The sequence below is a fragment of the Callospermophilus lateralis genome, chromosome 12 (genome assembly GCF_048772815.1).
Source record: "Callospermophilus lateralis isolate mCalLat2 chromosome 12, mCalLat2.hap1, whole genome shotgun sequence".
Classification (NCBI taxonomy): Eukaryota; Metazoa; Chordata; class Mammalia; order Rodentia; family Sciuridae; genus Callospermophilus; species Callospermophilus lateralis.
The window spans coordinates 75,743,318-75,760,743 of NC_135316.1; the positions used below are offsets into that span (position 1 = coordinate 75,743,318).

At 44.9% G+C, this 17,426-nt stretch overlaps 1 protein-coding gene across 1 annotated transcript in view; it reads left to right on the forward strand.

The window, feature by feature from the left end:
* The window catches only part of Fam124a (family with sequence similarity 124 member A), a 56,763-nt gene that overhangs the window by 19,691 nt on the left and 19,646 nt on the right, over positions 1–17,426 (forward strand). The window contains exon 3 of the mRNA XM_076872230.1: positions 9,301–10,034. Coding sequence (XP_076728345.1) covers positions 9,301–10,034 — 734 coding nt within the window. The remainder of the gene's footprint in view (positions 1–9,300; positions 10,035–17,426) is intronic.

Below are 17,426 nucleotides of genomic sequence, written 5' to 3' on the forward strand. Positions count from 1 at the left end.
AAGGTCAGGGTGTGTCTCCTACTACGTTGTGGTCCTTGGAATCTTTAGCAGGCTTGGGCATCTTAGGACGGAGGCAGCTGAGATATAAAGGTTGGAGCCCCAAAGTGGGAGCTGGGAGATGGTCCTTGTGTCTCCACATGGGCTGTTGGCTAAATGGCCAACTTGGGCAAGTTGCCTGGCTTCCCCTGTCAACCAGGGACCTGAGTGAAAAGTCTCACCTGTGTTCCATTTTCTAGTCATGTCCAGTAAGCTTGCTCTTCAAATGGGCCCCTGAGTCCATATTTCCTAAGGGAACTTAGAAACAAGGATAGAAACACACACACACTGCTGTTCAAATCAGTTTCCTGACAGGTAAATTCCATCTCCAAATTGGCAAAGCATTTGAATATTCCACTGAATGTTAGGCCAAAAAAAGCGAGTCCCCAAGTTTCATTTCCTACATTCCTAGTTTAATCCTGGGCGAAGCCAGTGCCAGATTTCATTACTGACTTTTCTGCTCTAGCATCCAGGATGTATCTTATTAGCAGAGGCATAATGTCTTTTTTTAGAACAGATGTAGTAGGTAATCATTGTTTGGTCTGATTTCTCAACATTCTGCCAGAATAAATTCCTTTTTAAAATAAATCTTCATGAATTTAATTGGTAGGACCCTCCATCTACCTCTAGAGGAAGACTCGGAGGCCTGGGATTCCCTGATGAGCAAATCCCTGGGAGAGGATTTGGCTAACCTCCTCTTCTTTTGTCTCTTGTTTTGTTTGGGTGGATTTGCTGTATTTCTTAAAGCAAAATGAATATTAATTTCAGTCCTATTATTTCCAAGCCCACTGTGCTTCCTCCACAGCTACAGGACTGTGTTGAGATCTGGACTTTCTCAGGATGACTCTGCTTACCAAAGAAATTGACGAGCACCGAAGTGGTTTAGAAAGAATTAAGACCACTGAGCAGAAGAAAGGATCTGTGTAAAATGCCATGGTTTTCTCAGGCCTTTCAAGCCCTTGAATTTTTTATACAAACAGGGTCTTAGCATGTCATTCAGCACGGGTCCTTGGTGTGTCTCAGACCTGTGTCACCATCTCAGAAACCTTCAAAATCATCATAGTCCTAAGGACTTGCACAAATATGCTAGATCTGTTGAAGGGTTTCTAGCTGAATTTATTACAGGCTCATTACATATGAGCCTCCTGGTCCTCTCACAGAATCGATGTCAAGCCACATCAGAATTTTAAAAAGTGTCTTTGTCACGTCTTTCTGGTTGGTCTCTGGCTTTTACTAGCCCTTCCTCCTCCCATCAGGAGCATATGTTTCAGGAATAGGGCCCTGATTGAAGCTTAGACATACCTCGAAAGTGAAATGGGTGGTCCTCTTGCAAGTGGAAGAAAACACAGGTCTCTAAAGTTATCTGCCTTCTCTCTATATTATTTATTTCTGAATAGTGTCTGGTTTTGGAATGTGAATCAACAGGGGTTGTTGCTTCTGCAACAGATGAGAAAAAATTGAGAACAGTCAAATAGCTGCAGTTATGGCAAAGCGTCCTACTTACAAAATTTTGAAAGGGCCCAAGCATCAGAAAGATCCCATAGGGTTCTCTTCTGCCAAATGGAAATCCAGGTTTTGGCTTAACCATTTCAGCCAATGTTCGATTTGTCAGGTAGGCAAAAGATCTGGAAATTCAGACCAAGGGAGGAAAATCTTGTTATCCATGTTATAAACTCAGTGTGTATCCCCTGTATGCCACTTCAGTGCCACCACATTCCACAGTTCCTAACACTGCTTCTGACCCTGCTGGGTCTGACATCTGGACCAGCCTTACCACTTTGATTGACAGCCCAAAGTTGCAGGCTGACCTCCAACCTTGTCAAATTATAAAACTACTGAAAATAAAGAAAACCTGAGATTTTTTTTATCTTAAATCTTGGTAGGATATGGAAATTGCCTACCATTTTCTCATTAGTTCAGAGGTTCAAAGAACTGGCTTTAAAAAAAAGAAATGAAAAAAGTAATGAAGGCAGGGTACTCATTGCATTCCAGATGAATAGACTCTCCCAGGAAGGAATTTGGAAGCCCCTTCCCAAGGGCATTTATTTCTGGAATTCTGGCTTCATGGAGGGCCAGGGTGAGGTGGCCCCCTGGAACCTTTCCCTCATGTCTTCTGACATGATCTTGATTCACAGGGCCAGCCTGCACCCTGGACATATCTTGGTTGTGTGTCTGACACTCCACCATCACCACCATCACCTCCCTTGGGTTTTCTGCCACCAGGGCTTGTGGGTTGGTTGGCAGGCGAGTATCCAAGGCCGGGGAGCTATTCATTTACACAGAGTGGGGCTTTAGAAATGCAAATAGAGAGTTTATTCACCCTTATGCATGTGAGGTTATAGGGCCTCAATCCAGGATCTAGGGCCGGCTTCCCTAAACCAGGCGGCCCATAGAAACTGGATGTGCCCTTGTGCAGTCTGGCATCTTTCTGGGGCTCATGCAGCACTGAGGTGTTAAGCAGTATTTTGGGCACTAGAAAGATGTGTGAATAGATCAGTAAAGGATAAATGGTTATAGCTGCTGCCTTAGAAACATCTCCTTATAATTACATTGAACATGCATTTGCTTAGTCAAGTGTCTATAGCCACCCAGTTTCATCTTATATATTTATTTGTTTATTGTCTGTCTCCCCCACTAGATTATAAGCTCTATGAAGGCAGAGACTTTTTTATTTTCCATTGCATCCCATAGTGCCTAGAGCATGATATGTGCTCAATAAACATTCCTTGATTAAATAAATTATTGCAACTGATTTGCAAAGTGTCAGTGACATTCTGGGTTAAGATGACAGCAATATCAATAGTTGCTTAAAAATTCTAGAAAGGTAGTTGAACTTGTCATATTCTGATTCAAGTACAGGTAATCCCATCAGAATGAGAGACCTTGACCTTCAAGTGGACATGCCTGCTCTCAGGCAACAGGTGCTTTAGGAACAAACCTGTTTGCCAGTTCTAGCAGGTGATCCAGTCTGGGAGGCACCAGATGGTGGGGGACAGTGCAGGTGAGGCTGCTGAGAGGTCCCGGCCTGCAGACGGTGGCAGTTTGGGGCCCTGGTGCAGGCAGCACAGAGGTTTCCAAGTGGCAGTCTGCCATCCAGAAGGGCCTTGGTCCCCTGCCCCCTCCTCTGTAACACTTGAGCATAGGATTTCCACCTAAGCGACACGGTCCTTCTCTTCACTGCAGGATCACCCACCCAAATTGGCTGAAGGAGCAGAACCATAGGGGCAGAGCCTCAGCAAAGCAAGCTAAGGTTTGGAGGGGAAAAAAAAAAACAAAAAAAAAACCAACAGGTTAATTTTAAGGATGGTGGGCTTGGGAGGTGACAGAGCATTACGCAGGGGTCAGGGAGACATTTAGAGTTCAGACAGATCTGGGCTTGAGGCAGCCCCATCTCTAGCCAAATGGCCTTGAGCAAGTTAGTTTATATTTCAGCTACAAAATGGAGAGACAATGCCTCTGTCCTAGCATTGTTTCAAAGATTAAGTGAGATAAATATATATGAAGCATTTAAGACAGTGCCTGGCAGACAGTAAGCATTTAATAAATGTTTGATATTGTCTACACTTTTTCCCCCCTGCTGCTAAATTTAGGTGGCCAAAAGGATATGTACAGGAAAGGAGAAAAACGTGACAAATACTCAGGCTGTCTGTGCACTTTCTGCCTCATAGAAGGCATGACCTGGCACTGCTTTCCTTCAAATTATTTCGGTTTTACATTTAGCAAAGGAAACACTACGTGTCAATCACAGGAGAGGCTTCCTCCTCACTTCTGGAAAACGCACTCATTTGAAAGCCTGGTTGATACCCTGTGACTGGCTCCCGTGCTCTAGCCAGCCGTGGGCAGGGCCTCTCTGCTGCCAGTCCCTGTCTGCTTTTTCCCAGACTGAACAGGTGCTCTCTGAGGTCTTTGGAGAAGACAGGTAATAGATATGATAAAGGCAGAGCGCATCCCATGGATGTGTTGCTTCAGCTTCTCTAGGGAGGCCTGGAGGCTTTTCATGACAATTAATTATTCACATTTTCTCTCCTTCCCTGGAAATACTTGGTTTCCCATTCAGCTCCACACAGGCAGATTTCCCTGGGGCGTGTGTAACCCTAGCACCCGACGACAGTTCAGGGCTGCTTTCCATGGTTCTTTGAGTCTGGGTTTCAGGGTCACATGCAGTGGCCTGAGCATATGAATGCACTGCCCATTCTCCTTCGCTTTCCTGGGGCAGGATTTTGGCCCCTTCCATCTCTCTGATTCATGCAGTGCAGAGGGGACCGGCTCTTGCTTCTCCTTGCCTGCTTGCTCTTGGCCGCAGCCAGCGCTGCTGGGCATGCTGGGGCCTGATGGAATGCCTCGCAGCCCAGCCCCGTGCGAGGCCGGGCATCCTGCCCTTTTGCAGAGCTGTAAGCACTCACTCACCCAGGCAGGCCTCACCATGGCCTTTGTTACTGCTCTCCGGGAAACCTTTGTGTGGCTGCTAGAGGTGGCACAAGGCTGAGCACCCTGACAACTCTGTTTGGGAGACTCAGATGCCACCTCCCCCAGGGCCTCTCCACGCCCCAGGCCTCTCCTTCCCCTGGCGGCGGGCTTTCTCAGGGTCAGTATTCTGCTCTTCTTTCACCAGGGCGCCCACTGTGCTGCGGGCCTGTTTGAGCTGCCCACAGGGCAGCGCTGAGATAAAAAGACCTGGGCCTGTGCCAGCAGGGAGGCAGCTTATGGCCTCAAACACCAAGGAACAGAAGAAAGAGATGTAAATGAGCGTCCAAGACATGAAGCTATTGACTGGTGGCCAGGAAAGCAGCCAATAGAAGGAGGTGGGAGAGTCACAAAGAGGGGCAAGGGCAAGGGGGTAGCAGTGTGGCCGGACTGGGTGAGAGTGGCAGCTGGTCATTCTGCTGAGAAATTGATTCTGCAGAGAGAAGGGGGCCCTGGTACCCACGGATCTCGATGTTGCAGAGAGTCTCTAGCTATTTCTTACTTCTGTGTGTCCTTGGCAAGTGACTTCACTTCTTTGTGCTTCCATTTCCTGCTCTTTAAAATGGGGACAGTAATAACACCCCCTTCCAGGGTTTTTGCAAGGATTAAAAAGCTCATGTGTATAGAACACCAGGAAAGGATGCATGTTAGCAAACAGGTCACCCTGGGTCCCTAGCTGCATGCACACCCCGTGGCTGGGTCAGGATCTTACAGGGACCACCTGATGCTCCCACAACTTGTTTTCCTTCACTCTATGTACCTTTTGTTTTGTTTTGTTTTTCCCCTCATGGAACTAACTCATCTGTAATTTGTTCAGGCAAATTTCTTCACCTTCAGATTGCTCAAAGCCTTTCTGTCCTTTTCCATGTACATTCATTGAAGTTTACCAAAGATGGGTCTCCAGTACTGGGAGTTCAGGGCATCATGGAAGAGGGAGGTCTACACGTCATTGATGGTGACGCCTTCTCCCTTTAATGGAGTGACTGACTGGGGGAAATTTCATTGGTTTGCCTGGTCACTACTTTGCTTCCACTGCACTTCTTTTGATGGTGGTGTTAAGGTCCAACGAAATGGAAAGAAGCCAGGCCGGCAGAAAGAGCAAGCAAGAGCCAAATAATCCCTGAGTTCTGATCGTTCTCCAAGTCATTGCAATGAATTTTCATGATTCGCGTTAATATGGGGGCACACAGTTCCCAGATAACTGTATAAAAACAAGGATTTGGTCTAAAGGTAACAGATCCTTCCTTAAATTCAACCCACCACCTCAGCAAGGCAAAGGTCTAATTCCCAAAGGACATCCCTCCTGGAAGTGATCCACACATCTCAAGCCCAGTGGCCAAAATGGGACTCTTCATTCCTGTGCTTCTGCCTCTGTTTGCTCTATCAGTTAAACATCACTCAGATTATTTACTCAGCCAGAAACACCACAGGACACTCCTTTCCTCCTCCTCCTGCATATCCTTCCCCGTGCCTGGGGGCTCCTGGACCTGTTACCATGTGCCTCCTAAATAGTCCATGACTCCGTGCCTCTTCTATTTAGCCACTGATTCTGTCAGCATCCATAGATTTGCTGTGCAACATCCGCTCCCACTCAGGTTCATAGCTCGGAACAAGTCATTTGCTTTGCCCCCTGCACCTAGAGTCAGAGAATCTAGACCAGAATGAGCCAGATGGCTCTTAGCGTGTCTCCGGCATCAGAGAGTCATGGGATCAAGACTGGGCTCAGCCAGGGTGACAGCTCCACGTGTGTCTCATCCTCCTCCTGGCACCAGAAGGCCAACCCGAGCATGTTCTTGTAGAAACAGCAGAAGCACAGGAGGTCAGCCAGAACACGTCACGACTCACTTTCTCTGCCAAACCCAAGCAAGTCATCCAATCCCAGGCCAAAGAGTGGGGAGTACATGTCACATTACTTAGTGGGCGGAACTACAGAGTCACATGGCTGAGAGTGAGCATTCAGGTAGGACGCAAAGCTCCGGCCAGTTGTGCAGCCTGTGGCCAGGTCTTTGTCATCCCTTGTGTGGACTCTTTGCTGACCCCTTAGCTCCTGACCTATAGTTAGCCTCCTCCCTGACTTGATCTTGACACCCTTGTGTTGAAACCTTCCGTCACCCACCCAACTGAGCTGACGCGCCGTACAGCTTGGCTCCAGCTCAGTTTTCCAGTGGCATCTATTGCCATGTTGCAGAACGACTCGCCACCCCCTTCCAAATGTGCTTGTTTTTTTGGTACAGTTTTGTACCTTCATTCCCAATCTCCCTCTTCCCACAGGAATCTCTCCCACATTTGAGGTTATTATAAGCGAGATGCCGTTTACCCTTCAAGATTCAGTTCACATGGTGCCTCCTCTCGGAAGCCTTCTCGGGAGACCTGGAGAGAAAGAGTTGCTCTTTCCTCTCTCAGATGATCATGCTTGGTTCTTCCCCAGAGAGAGGGAAGGAGAAAGGGGGACAGTTTAATTAACTCCCCTGCCATTTTAGTCTGCGATTATGGAAAACTGGGACCACTTTAGTCATCTTTAGGTTCCAGAAGCCTCTCAGCTCCCAAAAGCCTCTTATAGAGGGATGAGGGCTTGGTTTGCTGAGTGGGAGAGTTTAGTCTATTATATGCAGCCCTGCAACAAGCTGGGTACTTCATCTGGTGTTCAGCCAAAGAAACATCAGCACATCTGGCTGTGTTGTCTTGTTACATTGGTACCATCCAAGACTTTATTGGAAATTCAGGGGATTTTCAGTGGTAGTATTGTCTTTAGATAATCCTTATCTGGCATTGATTTCAGAATCTGACTCCTACTCCAAGATGTTATTCTACTGCATTCCTTATAGGCATGTTTCAGAGTGAATTTCCATTTTTTTTTATGTCTGTTTCCCACCTAAATGAACTTCTGAAGTTCTCACCTGCAGTTTATGGTTCTTTTCAAGTGCTGCTGCCTGGGGTTGTGCAGGTTATGCACTGCACAATTCTAAGGTAGTATGTTTGTGCCAGATTCTACATAAACATATTCCCAGCTGGTCCTCAGTGGTGCCAGCGTCCTTGCGTCCCTAGGGCCTTGTACATATCGATTGCTCAAGAAACGTGTGACTGAGTGAATGAGAGTGAGGGCAACAACAAAATGAACTGTGTTCAAGTGAGATATTTAACAGGATGAAAATTCAGGCATATTTGATCCAACAAAATCAAAGCCCTGTTATTGCAGGTGCACATGGGTGAAATGGACTTGGTCCCACTCAGAATATCTTGTTTACCTACCCCCCCAACACACACACACACTAAAAAAAAAAAAAAAAACTTTGATCCTGTGAATGGATTGAGATTTACAATTCATAATAGCACATCACACTTAGCAGACATTACTGACCACTGGTCACTCTCTGCCTAACATCCCTAGTAGACTTTGTGAGGTTCATGGGTAAAGACAGCTAGGTAACAGATAATCACAACTGGCCTAAAGAGATCTTCATTGCTCTTAGATTTGATCCAAAAAAAAAAAATATGAATTTGTGTAAAATTTATAAAAATAGGCAAATAAGAGCATCTTTTGAAAGAGCAAGCCTTTTCCGGGTGTAGTTATTCGAGTTAGGAATGTGCCACTATGGCCAGCACATAGGACACCCCATGGGAATGTGTCACCGAGTTGCACAGTCATCTTCACACTTGCATTGGATGCTTCTAGGTGTTCTGACAGAGGACCGAAGGAGGTAGCTGACCCATTCAGAATGTACAGGCCACTAGGGGGACATGGCCCAACAAGAGTCCCCAAAGACAGCCTGACCTGGGCACTGCTAGTCCCCTCCTGTTTCCCCACCCCTAACCACTGCTCCAGTGACAGATAGTAAGGACACTGCACTTGTCCCCTGTCATCAATAAGAGTGTTCTCCAGAAAGGCAGGCACATTGTCCTCTTCTGTATTCCCCGTGCCTTGCTCAGTGCCAGGCATATAGGAAGAAGCATTAAATAATAAGTGATTGAGCAAAAAAGAAAAAATTCATCATCCCAGAGGGCTGCTGTGGTACTAGAAATGTCTAGTTAGCTTTTCCATCACACTCACATAAAAAAAAATGCCATAGAGGAGGAAAAGTTTATTTGGGGCTCCGTTGCTCAGGGCCCAAGGTGAGGCAGCACATCATGGGGAAGGGCCCAGCAGAGGAAAGCTGCTTGGCTCATGTCAGGATCAGAAAGCAGAGATAGGGAGGGGAAAAGGGTCACAGGGAATCTGCACCCTTCCAGGACATCCCCCAGTGATCCACCTATCCCCCAGTCACACCCCACCTGCCTATAGTTACCACCCAGTCCATTCAAACTAGGGTGGTCAGATTAGGTTACAGCTCTCACAGTCCAATCATTTCACCTCTGAATATTCCTGCATTAACACAGGAATATTTGGAGCTCTCCTTACCCAAACCATAACCATTTGCAGGGTAAGGCATCACAGTTATTTTAGGCAGTACCAAATGGCCTGCAGATGATGGTGACACAGCATCTTCTCTTTGGGCTTGTTATCCCTTTCAAATCAGCAGAGCCTTGACTGTTCACCCAAGCTGATGATGTGGGGGACCCCAAAGTTTCCTTAAGACTCTCCACTTGGACACCATTCCTAGCAATAGCCCCTTCCTCTCTGGATGCTAGGATGCTGTCATAGGTTTTTGCATGTTAACTTGGGGTCAGAAAGTCATATATCATAGATTCAAATGAGTTGGAATTTAGCTTCTCTTCCTGCCAAGGTGGCGCTTGTTGTCACCGTGCACCCGAAGGGAGTAATCGTTCTCATTCATTCCTTAATTCTTGTATCTGTGCTCCCAGGTGAGCTTTCCGTGGAAGAGGCGCAAGACCCTTTCCTGGTTAGCATACACATCATCGCAGACCCGGGGGAATCCCAGCCGCTGCAGGAGGCCATCGACAAGGTCTTGGCATGGATCCACCCTGACCTTCCCCTGTTCCGGGTGTCTGAGAGGCGGGCTGGGCGTCGGCGCAGGAAGCCCCCCAAGGGGGCGCAGCCAGCGCTGGCGGTGGTGCTGTTCCTGCAAGAGGAATACGGTGAGGAGCAAATCTTGCAGCTCCACCGCATGCTGCAGCGGCCACCCTGGCGCCACCACCACACGGAGCGCGTGCAAGGCAGGTTCCTGCCCTACCTGCCCTGCAGCCAGGACTTCTTCACACTGGCCCCTGGGACCCCTCTGTGGGCCATCCGACCTGTGCATTACGGCAAGGAGATCGTGCGCTTCACCATCTACTGTCGCCACGACAGCTACGCTGACAGCCTCCAGTTGTATGAGCTGATCCTGCGCCGGAGCCCCAGCCAGAGGAAAGCGGACTTCTGCATCTTCCCCATCTTCTCCAATCTGGATGTAGACATCCAGTTCTCCCTGAAAAGACTGCCCTGTGACCAGAACCCGGTGCCCACCGACTCCTCTCTGCTGGAGTTCCGAGTCAAGGACATAGGCGAGCTGGTCCCTCTCCTGCCCAACCCCTGCAGCCCCATCAGTGAGGGTCGCTGGCAGACCGAGGACCACGATGGCAACAAGATCCTTCTGCAGGTACCGGGGAGCTCTGTCTATCTCTCTGTCTGTCTGTCTAGGGAAACTGTGAAGCAAATCAGTTTGCCAGAAACCCTGTCCCTGTTAAAGAGCCAGAAGTTAGAGACAAGGAGAAATCAGTGGCCTGTCTGCCCCAGACCATATCACCATGTCTGCATACCCCATCCGAACAAAAGAGGAGGATGAGGGCCTCTTCTTGATGGCTCTTTTCATTCTGCTGCAGTGGCACAGGCCTCAGTAAACCTAGGCACCTCCTCCTTTGCCCTCCCCACATTGAGCACCCACTAACTGCCCCTGGCCCCAGGGGATGTCACAAGAGCTTCTAACCTGGGGAACTTGCTATTAAAGGTTCCTGGCTCTATTCCTTCACACTTGGGGAGTTTGTACCAGGGTAATCTTCACTCTGAAAAAGGAACTTCAGGAAAGCTCATGTGTTGGACAATTTTGAAGTATGTGTCATTGCCTGGAGAAGACATCTGTTCCCTTCCTCTGTCACCTCCCCTACCTTCTCCCCTCCCACCCTCCACTGCTGGCTTAGGTTGTTAAAATTCATGGTCCTGTGAAAACATGACTTCCTTATCAACATTGAAGGTGTAAGAGATGCCTTAGGAGTTTCTGCATTCACTCAGCCAGGGAAGGGTTGAGCAAACACATTTTTTTAATTTGTTGTAATCAGTTATATACCACAGTAGAATGCATTTATGCACTTTGATATATCATACATAGATGGGATATAATTTCTTATTTTTCTGAATCATATTGGTGCCAATACCATGCCATATTTGTTACTGTAGCTCTGTGGTATCTCTGGTATTGTGATGCCTCCTGCTTCCCTTTTCTTGCTAAGGATTGCTTTAGCTATTCTTGGTCTCTTATTTTGAGTGAACACATTTTAAGGACAGGAGACTGACCCAGTTCTTCCATGGCCAACACCTTGGTGGCATTACTGGCTGCCTTTCTCCTCTCATCCTTTCAGTAGGTATCCCAAATTCACTAGAAATAATTGATTATATTCAATAATGCCTAGAAATTGAAGAACTTCCTATATCTAGCCTTACCTCATGAGTTCTTTCCAACTCAGGCCCTTCTTGAATTAATAGGTAAGGCAGTTCCGGTCCATAGCGCTTTGTTTCTCTGAAAAACTTCTACCTCTGTCATCCCAGTCTTCATGTTTCTCTACCTGAAAAGAGAATGCTCATAGCCACTTGGGGGACATTGCCTCCAGAGGTGCAGGTGCAGGTAGTAGAATCACAGGTGGTTTCACAGTAAGCCCCAGAACTGTACACTCATATGATGAGATGAAATGAGAATTTGGCACATGTCAAATGACTGGTCCAAAATGAAGCCAAGGCACATTGCTCAGGCCAGAAAGGTCACTTTGACCAAGCATGGTGGCATATAACCATAGTCCCAGCTAATCAGGAGGCTGAGGCAGAAGAATTACTTGAGCCCGGGAGATCAAGGCCATCCTGGGCAACCTGGCAAGATTCTGGCTTTAAAAAAAAAAAGTCACTTTGAGATGTTTACCTTTTATAGGAATCAGATAATTTTCAGATTTCCTCTTGAAGAAACTAAGTAACGTTGCTTTATTATTGAGTAAACTGATTTGTACCATTGGGTCTCTAATCCCCTTTGAAATGTGAGAAGATTTTTCATCTGCACTCACAGACTGCCAATTCTTTATGCAAAATATAATACAGTAGCACCAAGTAAAAGCTAATGAGATGCAAAGGATTATGTTTATACGAAAAGACGAAAATGAATGTGATTATTTCTGAAGTGATTTCTTCCTTTTTGTAGTAATGAGAGGGTTTTTTTTTCTCCTGATCCTTCTAATAACATAAATGAAAGAACAAAGTAGGAAAGCATGGCCTGGGCTTAACTTAAAGGAAACAATGAAAGAATATTTCAAAGAAGATCTATGCATTTAAATAGCTATAAAATCTATACATGTGCAGGCTTTTGAAGTTAGGGGGTCATTCAGAAAGTAAGAAAAAGGATTTGTATCTTGGGACTCAAGACTGCAGACCTTTGTTCAAAGTAGTAGTATGTTGAGTGGTAGTATGTCAAATTAACATGGACAGAAATGACAAATGGCCCCTTCACAATTCTTGATAATAGCCTTTAGAATAGGATTGCTGTTCATCTGCATGTTTACAGAGAGCAGCCTTCTATTTCACCATGGGATGTATACATAGCCATCTCCTTAAGTTACTTTTCAAAGTAAAAAAATTATATTTCAGTCTTCAGCAAAGTCAAGATATTTAGGTCATGGGGTAGAATACCCTTTGATCCACATTTTCTTTAGCATTCTATGTTCCCTAAGTCTATGTTCAATTATAATGTATAACATAAAGATTTTGCTCAATTGGATGCAGTTATACACTGAAAAAAAAAATCTCAAGTGAATTTTTCCTTGCCTTGTTAAAATCTAGATTGTATTTTACTTTATTCCCCTGCTGCATTGACTTACATTCCATATACCAGAGACTTTGTCCTCCCTTTTAATTGTTGCAAAAGAGAAAAGCTGAGATTTTTTTTTTTTTTTTTTTTTTTTTTTGGAAGCCATTCAGCCTCTTCTGAGAATTAGGAGATGTCTTTTACTAGGATCAGATAAGAAAGGGAGAAAACTGTTCTTCTGAAACTCACCTCTCCTTCCTTCTTGGCATTGGTCTTCCTTCTTGCCTGGTCCAGAGGGAAGATGGGGAGGGCTTGGCCTCATCACTTGCATGATGTTCAAATTTGCATGGATGCTCGATGATACTAAACCACGGCTATGTGGAATCAGAGGCTGTAATGAACCTTTCCACCTCCCATCCGACGGAACCAATGTTGTACTGTGAAGCCAATACGTTCTCTTTCTATGTTTTTATTTTCTTTTGATTGAAGACTATAAGTAAGACACATACTGAAAAGTGCACAAGTCATAAACATACAGCTCAATGAATTTTCACCAACCAAATATTTGTACAGGCAGCACAAAGTTAAAGAAAAAGAACAGAGACTAAAAACTAAAGAACAGAGACTAAAACTGAAGAAAAGGTCTCTTTCCCTACTCCTAGGCCTCCCTCCCCTTGAATGAACATGTTACTACTCTCTAAAGTAACAAAAGGGAGAGGTAGAAATATCTAATTTTTAAAAATAGCTTGGGAATATCTTCTCTTTTTTTGCATTTGTTAATGGATCTCAGACTTTAAAAGAAATTTAATATGGCTGATAAAAATATATACTGCACAAAAAGATTAATAAAAATTAATACAGAAGAACTTGAAGTAAAGGGTAAATGTCGATAGGAAAATAAGAAAAACCCAGTGTGATATCCAAAATGCATGTCATTTCCTATATACTTTCTAGATCATGCCCTTCATTGGTAGCCACTAGCCACATGTGGCCACTGGAATCTAAATTTTAAGTTAAATTTAAAATGCCATTCCTTAGTCACACTAGATGCATTTCAAGTGCTCAGCAGCCACATGTGTCTAATGGCTACCACATTAAGTAGTGCAGATACAGAAAATTTCCAACATGGCAGAAAGTTCTGTTTGAGAGTGTTGCTCCTGAAATAGGCTCCAAATTTGACTTGGAGTTTTCCAGCAACAAAAGCAAAATGGAAAATCATCAATGATGTGATGCATAGTCTGTAAGGGGAAAAAAAATCAACCCTTTTAGATGTACAAACATCCCTGGTTCTGGGTCCTGGAAGCAAAGCCCCCCTATTTTTTCATGTCCACATGGTGCCGACAGCCTGTCCTTAACTGCTCCCCTAGAATCACTATAACAGGGGCTCGCAAGGCTCTTATAAGTGGTGTCCCAGTGCAGGCCAGGCCTGTCGGCCAAGGCAATTCATAGAAGCCACTGCACAGAGGGAGCCTGGACTAAACAAGGTGGTCCTTGTCTATGGCTCCTGCTGGTTTTGCCAAGTCCCAGAGAGAGGAATGCACCTTCAGATAATCCCCCAAAGCTTTTTTCCATGCTAGCAAGTAACAGTTAGTTTGCCTTCTGTTCTCAACCAAGTGCCTGAAGAACACCTGTCCCCAGAAGGTAAAGGACAGTCAGATGTACTGCAACTCATTCAAGCTGCATTGTGCACTGTCATCATCTGAAAAGACTGACAAGGACACAACCCAAATGGAAATCTACTCGCTGCCATAAGAAGCAATTCCAGGGAACTGGAGACTATCATGCTGAGAGAATTTAGCCAATCCCCCAAAAAACCAAAGGCTGAATGTTTTCTCTGATATGTGGATGCTAATTCACAATAGGGGTGTAGGGATGATTAGGGGAGAATAGAAGTACTTTGGATTAGACAAAGAGAGATGAAGGGAAGGGAAGAGGAATGGGAACAGGAAAGATAGCAGAATGAATTGGACATTACTATCCTATGTGCATGTATGAATACACAACCAATGTAATTCTACATCATGTATAACCAGAAGAACGAGGAGTTATACTCCATACATGTATAATATGTCAAAATACATTCAACTACCATGGATAACTAATTAGAACAAATAAAAAAAAAAAAAAGAAGCAATTCCGGGTCTATTCAGGCATATAGACAAAAACACAACTGAGGACCCAAGGCTCAAACCCACAGTGAAAACAAGGCTGCAATTTTAGGCTAGAAAATCTTGAAAGCAGGTTGTTTAGATAAGCAAGGTAATGAATAATGGTGCCTAAGTTCTACGGACTACTTCTATAGATGACAGTCACTGCTCTTCTCTTTTGCCAAGTTCCAGAGGGAGGACTGCACCTTCAGATAATCCCAAAGCTTTTTCTCTGAGTTCTCCTAAGGTCAAAGGAGAAGTGACCTTCAATAGAAGGTTTCAAGTAAGTTTGAAAAGGGGCAATGACTTGACACCAGGACTTATTACCAATTGAAATGAGCTCCTATGTAGAGCCATGGGACCGTCTCTAAGATCTAGAAGGGAACTCCTAAGATCTCATCCACATCGGCTGGTTTACTCTTCTTTAGGCACCAAGGCAATTGACTGGCCACTCCATCCTGGAATGTTGGGGACACCAATTCTGTGAGACAGATGCCACTGAGGATGTGATGCAAGGCTGAAGCAGACTCTAGAGATTTATTTTTTTTAATTTTTAATCATGGTAAAATACACACACACATACAATTACAGTGGTAAGTACAGTCGACCACTGTAATTATTTTTAAGTGTGCGGTGCCACGCAATCAACACGTCACACTGTTGTACAACCATCACCGCCTCCATCTCCAGAATATTTTCATCTCAGGAAATCCAAAGTCTGTACCCATTAACCACTCTATCTCCCCACCTTTCCCTGGCAACCACCATTCTGTTTTTCTGACTTGATGATTTTGACTCATCAAAACTGTGACTAAAATACCTGGCAAGAACAACTTAGAGGAAGAAACGTTTATTCGGGGCTCACAACTTCAGAGGTTCAGTCTGTGGTTGGCCAACTCTATTCTGGGCCCAAGGGAAAGGCAGAACACCATGGTAGAAGGGTGTGGTGGAGGAAGCTGTCAGTTCATGGCAGCCAGGAACAGGAAGCAGAGAGAGCAAGGAAGAGAAGGGGCCAGGAACAGACACAGTTTCCAAGGCTACCATCCCCCATGACCCACATCCTCCAGTGGTATCTCACCTGCCTGCGGTTACCACCCAATAGTCCATTCAGCTATCAAAGGATGAATCCATGTCTGAACTTTGTTGTATTAGGGCTCATGCTTTCAAAATATGTTATTTCAAGGGGCACACCACCAATCCAAACCATAACGACTCTCTGGATACCTCAAATAAGTGAAATCATATTTGTCTTTTGGTGACTGCCTTATTTCACCTTTGAGGATATTTAGCATTATGTCCTCAAAGTTCATCTGTGTGAGAATTCCCTTCCTTTTTAAGGTTCAATAGTATTCCATTATATGCACATGTCACATTTTGTTTACTCAATGGACGCTTGGGTTGCTTCCAACTATAGGCTATTGTGAATAATGCCACTGTGAACATAGTGTGCCAATATCTCTGTGAGTCCCTGCTTTTATTTCTCTGGGGTATACCGGAAGTGGAATTGCAAGCTAGTATGGTAATGGTTCTTCATTTTTGGAGGATCTGTCATCCTGTTTCTCATAGTAGTCGCACCATTTTACACTCTCACCAACACTGCACAAAGGTCAGGCTTGTGTTTCAGAAAATAGGGAAAGATTTGCTCTTAGGCAAAGCACATGGTTTTCTGCACTAGAAGGTGACAGTGGGCGGAAAGACTAGCGTGAACACTCAAGTGAGGCTTCTTGTATTCCGCTTCACTCTGAGCACTCGGGGTTTAGACAGGTTATATGCATCATCACAAAAGGCGCATCAGATCCTGGCTCTATTATGGTAAGACTTTCCAAGAGCTTCCTGGGGGCCCTGCCATGGGTCTTCACCCAGGCCTAAGGCTTTCCATCAGCTAGCTGGTCACTGCTTACCTCCGTGGCTTCATTCATCTCCTCTCACTCCTTCCATCTGGGCCTGCTTTCATGATGGTTATGGAACTGAAATGAGCAAAACATGGGGAAAGAATTTAGAGTAAGTCTATTAAGAATAGGACTTAGGATTGTTAAGAATTTACTGCTATCATAGTCCTCATCAACAACATCACCATCGTCAGAGCCTCTAAGCCATTTGCCCCAGGCCTCAGAGCTAATTGTGGCCCAGTTGCACAGAGACATCTCCACCATTGCTGAATTCAGTGGCTGCCTAGGGCCCCCAACGTCAGGGGCCTCTCTCCAGACCACAAAAAGCGCCTTCCCATCTGAGATAAGAATTTGAGATGTTTGATTGGCACCTGTGAACACATGCCCGTCTTGGTCACCTACATGGGATTTATAACATTCTTAGAAAGTTATCACAAATTACTTTCAAATGGTTCAGCAGAAAAATCATACATAGATTCATATTCTCCTATGTCTACATATAGATAAATGATAATGTATATGTACATGTGTAGGTTGAAATAAGAGAAAATAGCTGGGCATGATGGCACATGCCTGTAATTCCAGGGAATTGGGAGACTGAGGCAAGAGGATGGCAAGTCCAAGGCCAGCCTCGGCAACTTAGCAAGGCTCTGTCTCAAAATAAAAAATAATAATAATAATAAAATAAAAAGGGCTAGGGGGGCTGGGGTTGTGGCTCAGTAGTAGACTGCTTGCCTAGCACATATGAGACCCTGGGTTCAATCCTCAGCACCACATAAAAATAAATAAGTAAAATAAAGATATTGTGTCCAACTACAACTAAAAATTAAATAAATAGAAAGGCTAGGGATATAGTTCAGTGGTAAAGCACCCTTGGGTTCAATCCCTAATACCAATAAATAAATAAACATAAGACAAAATAATTTTATATAGATGGTAGGTATAGGGATGTTTCT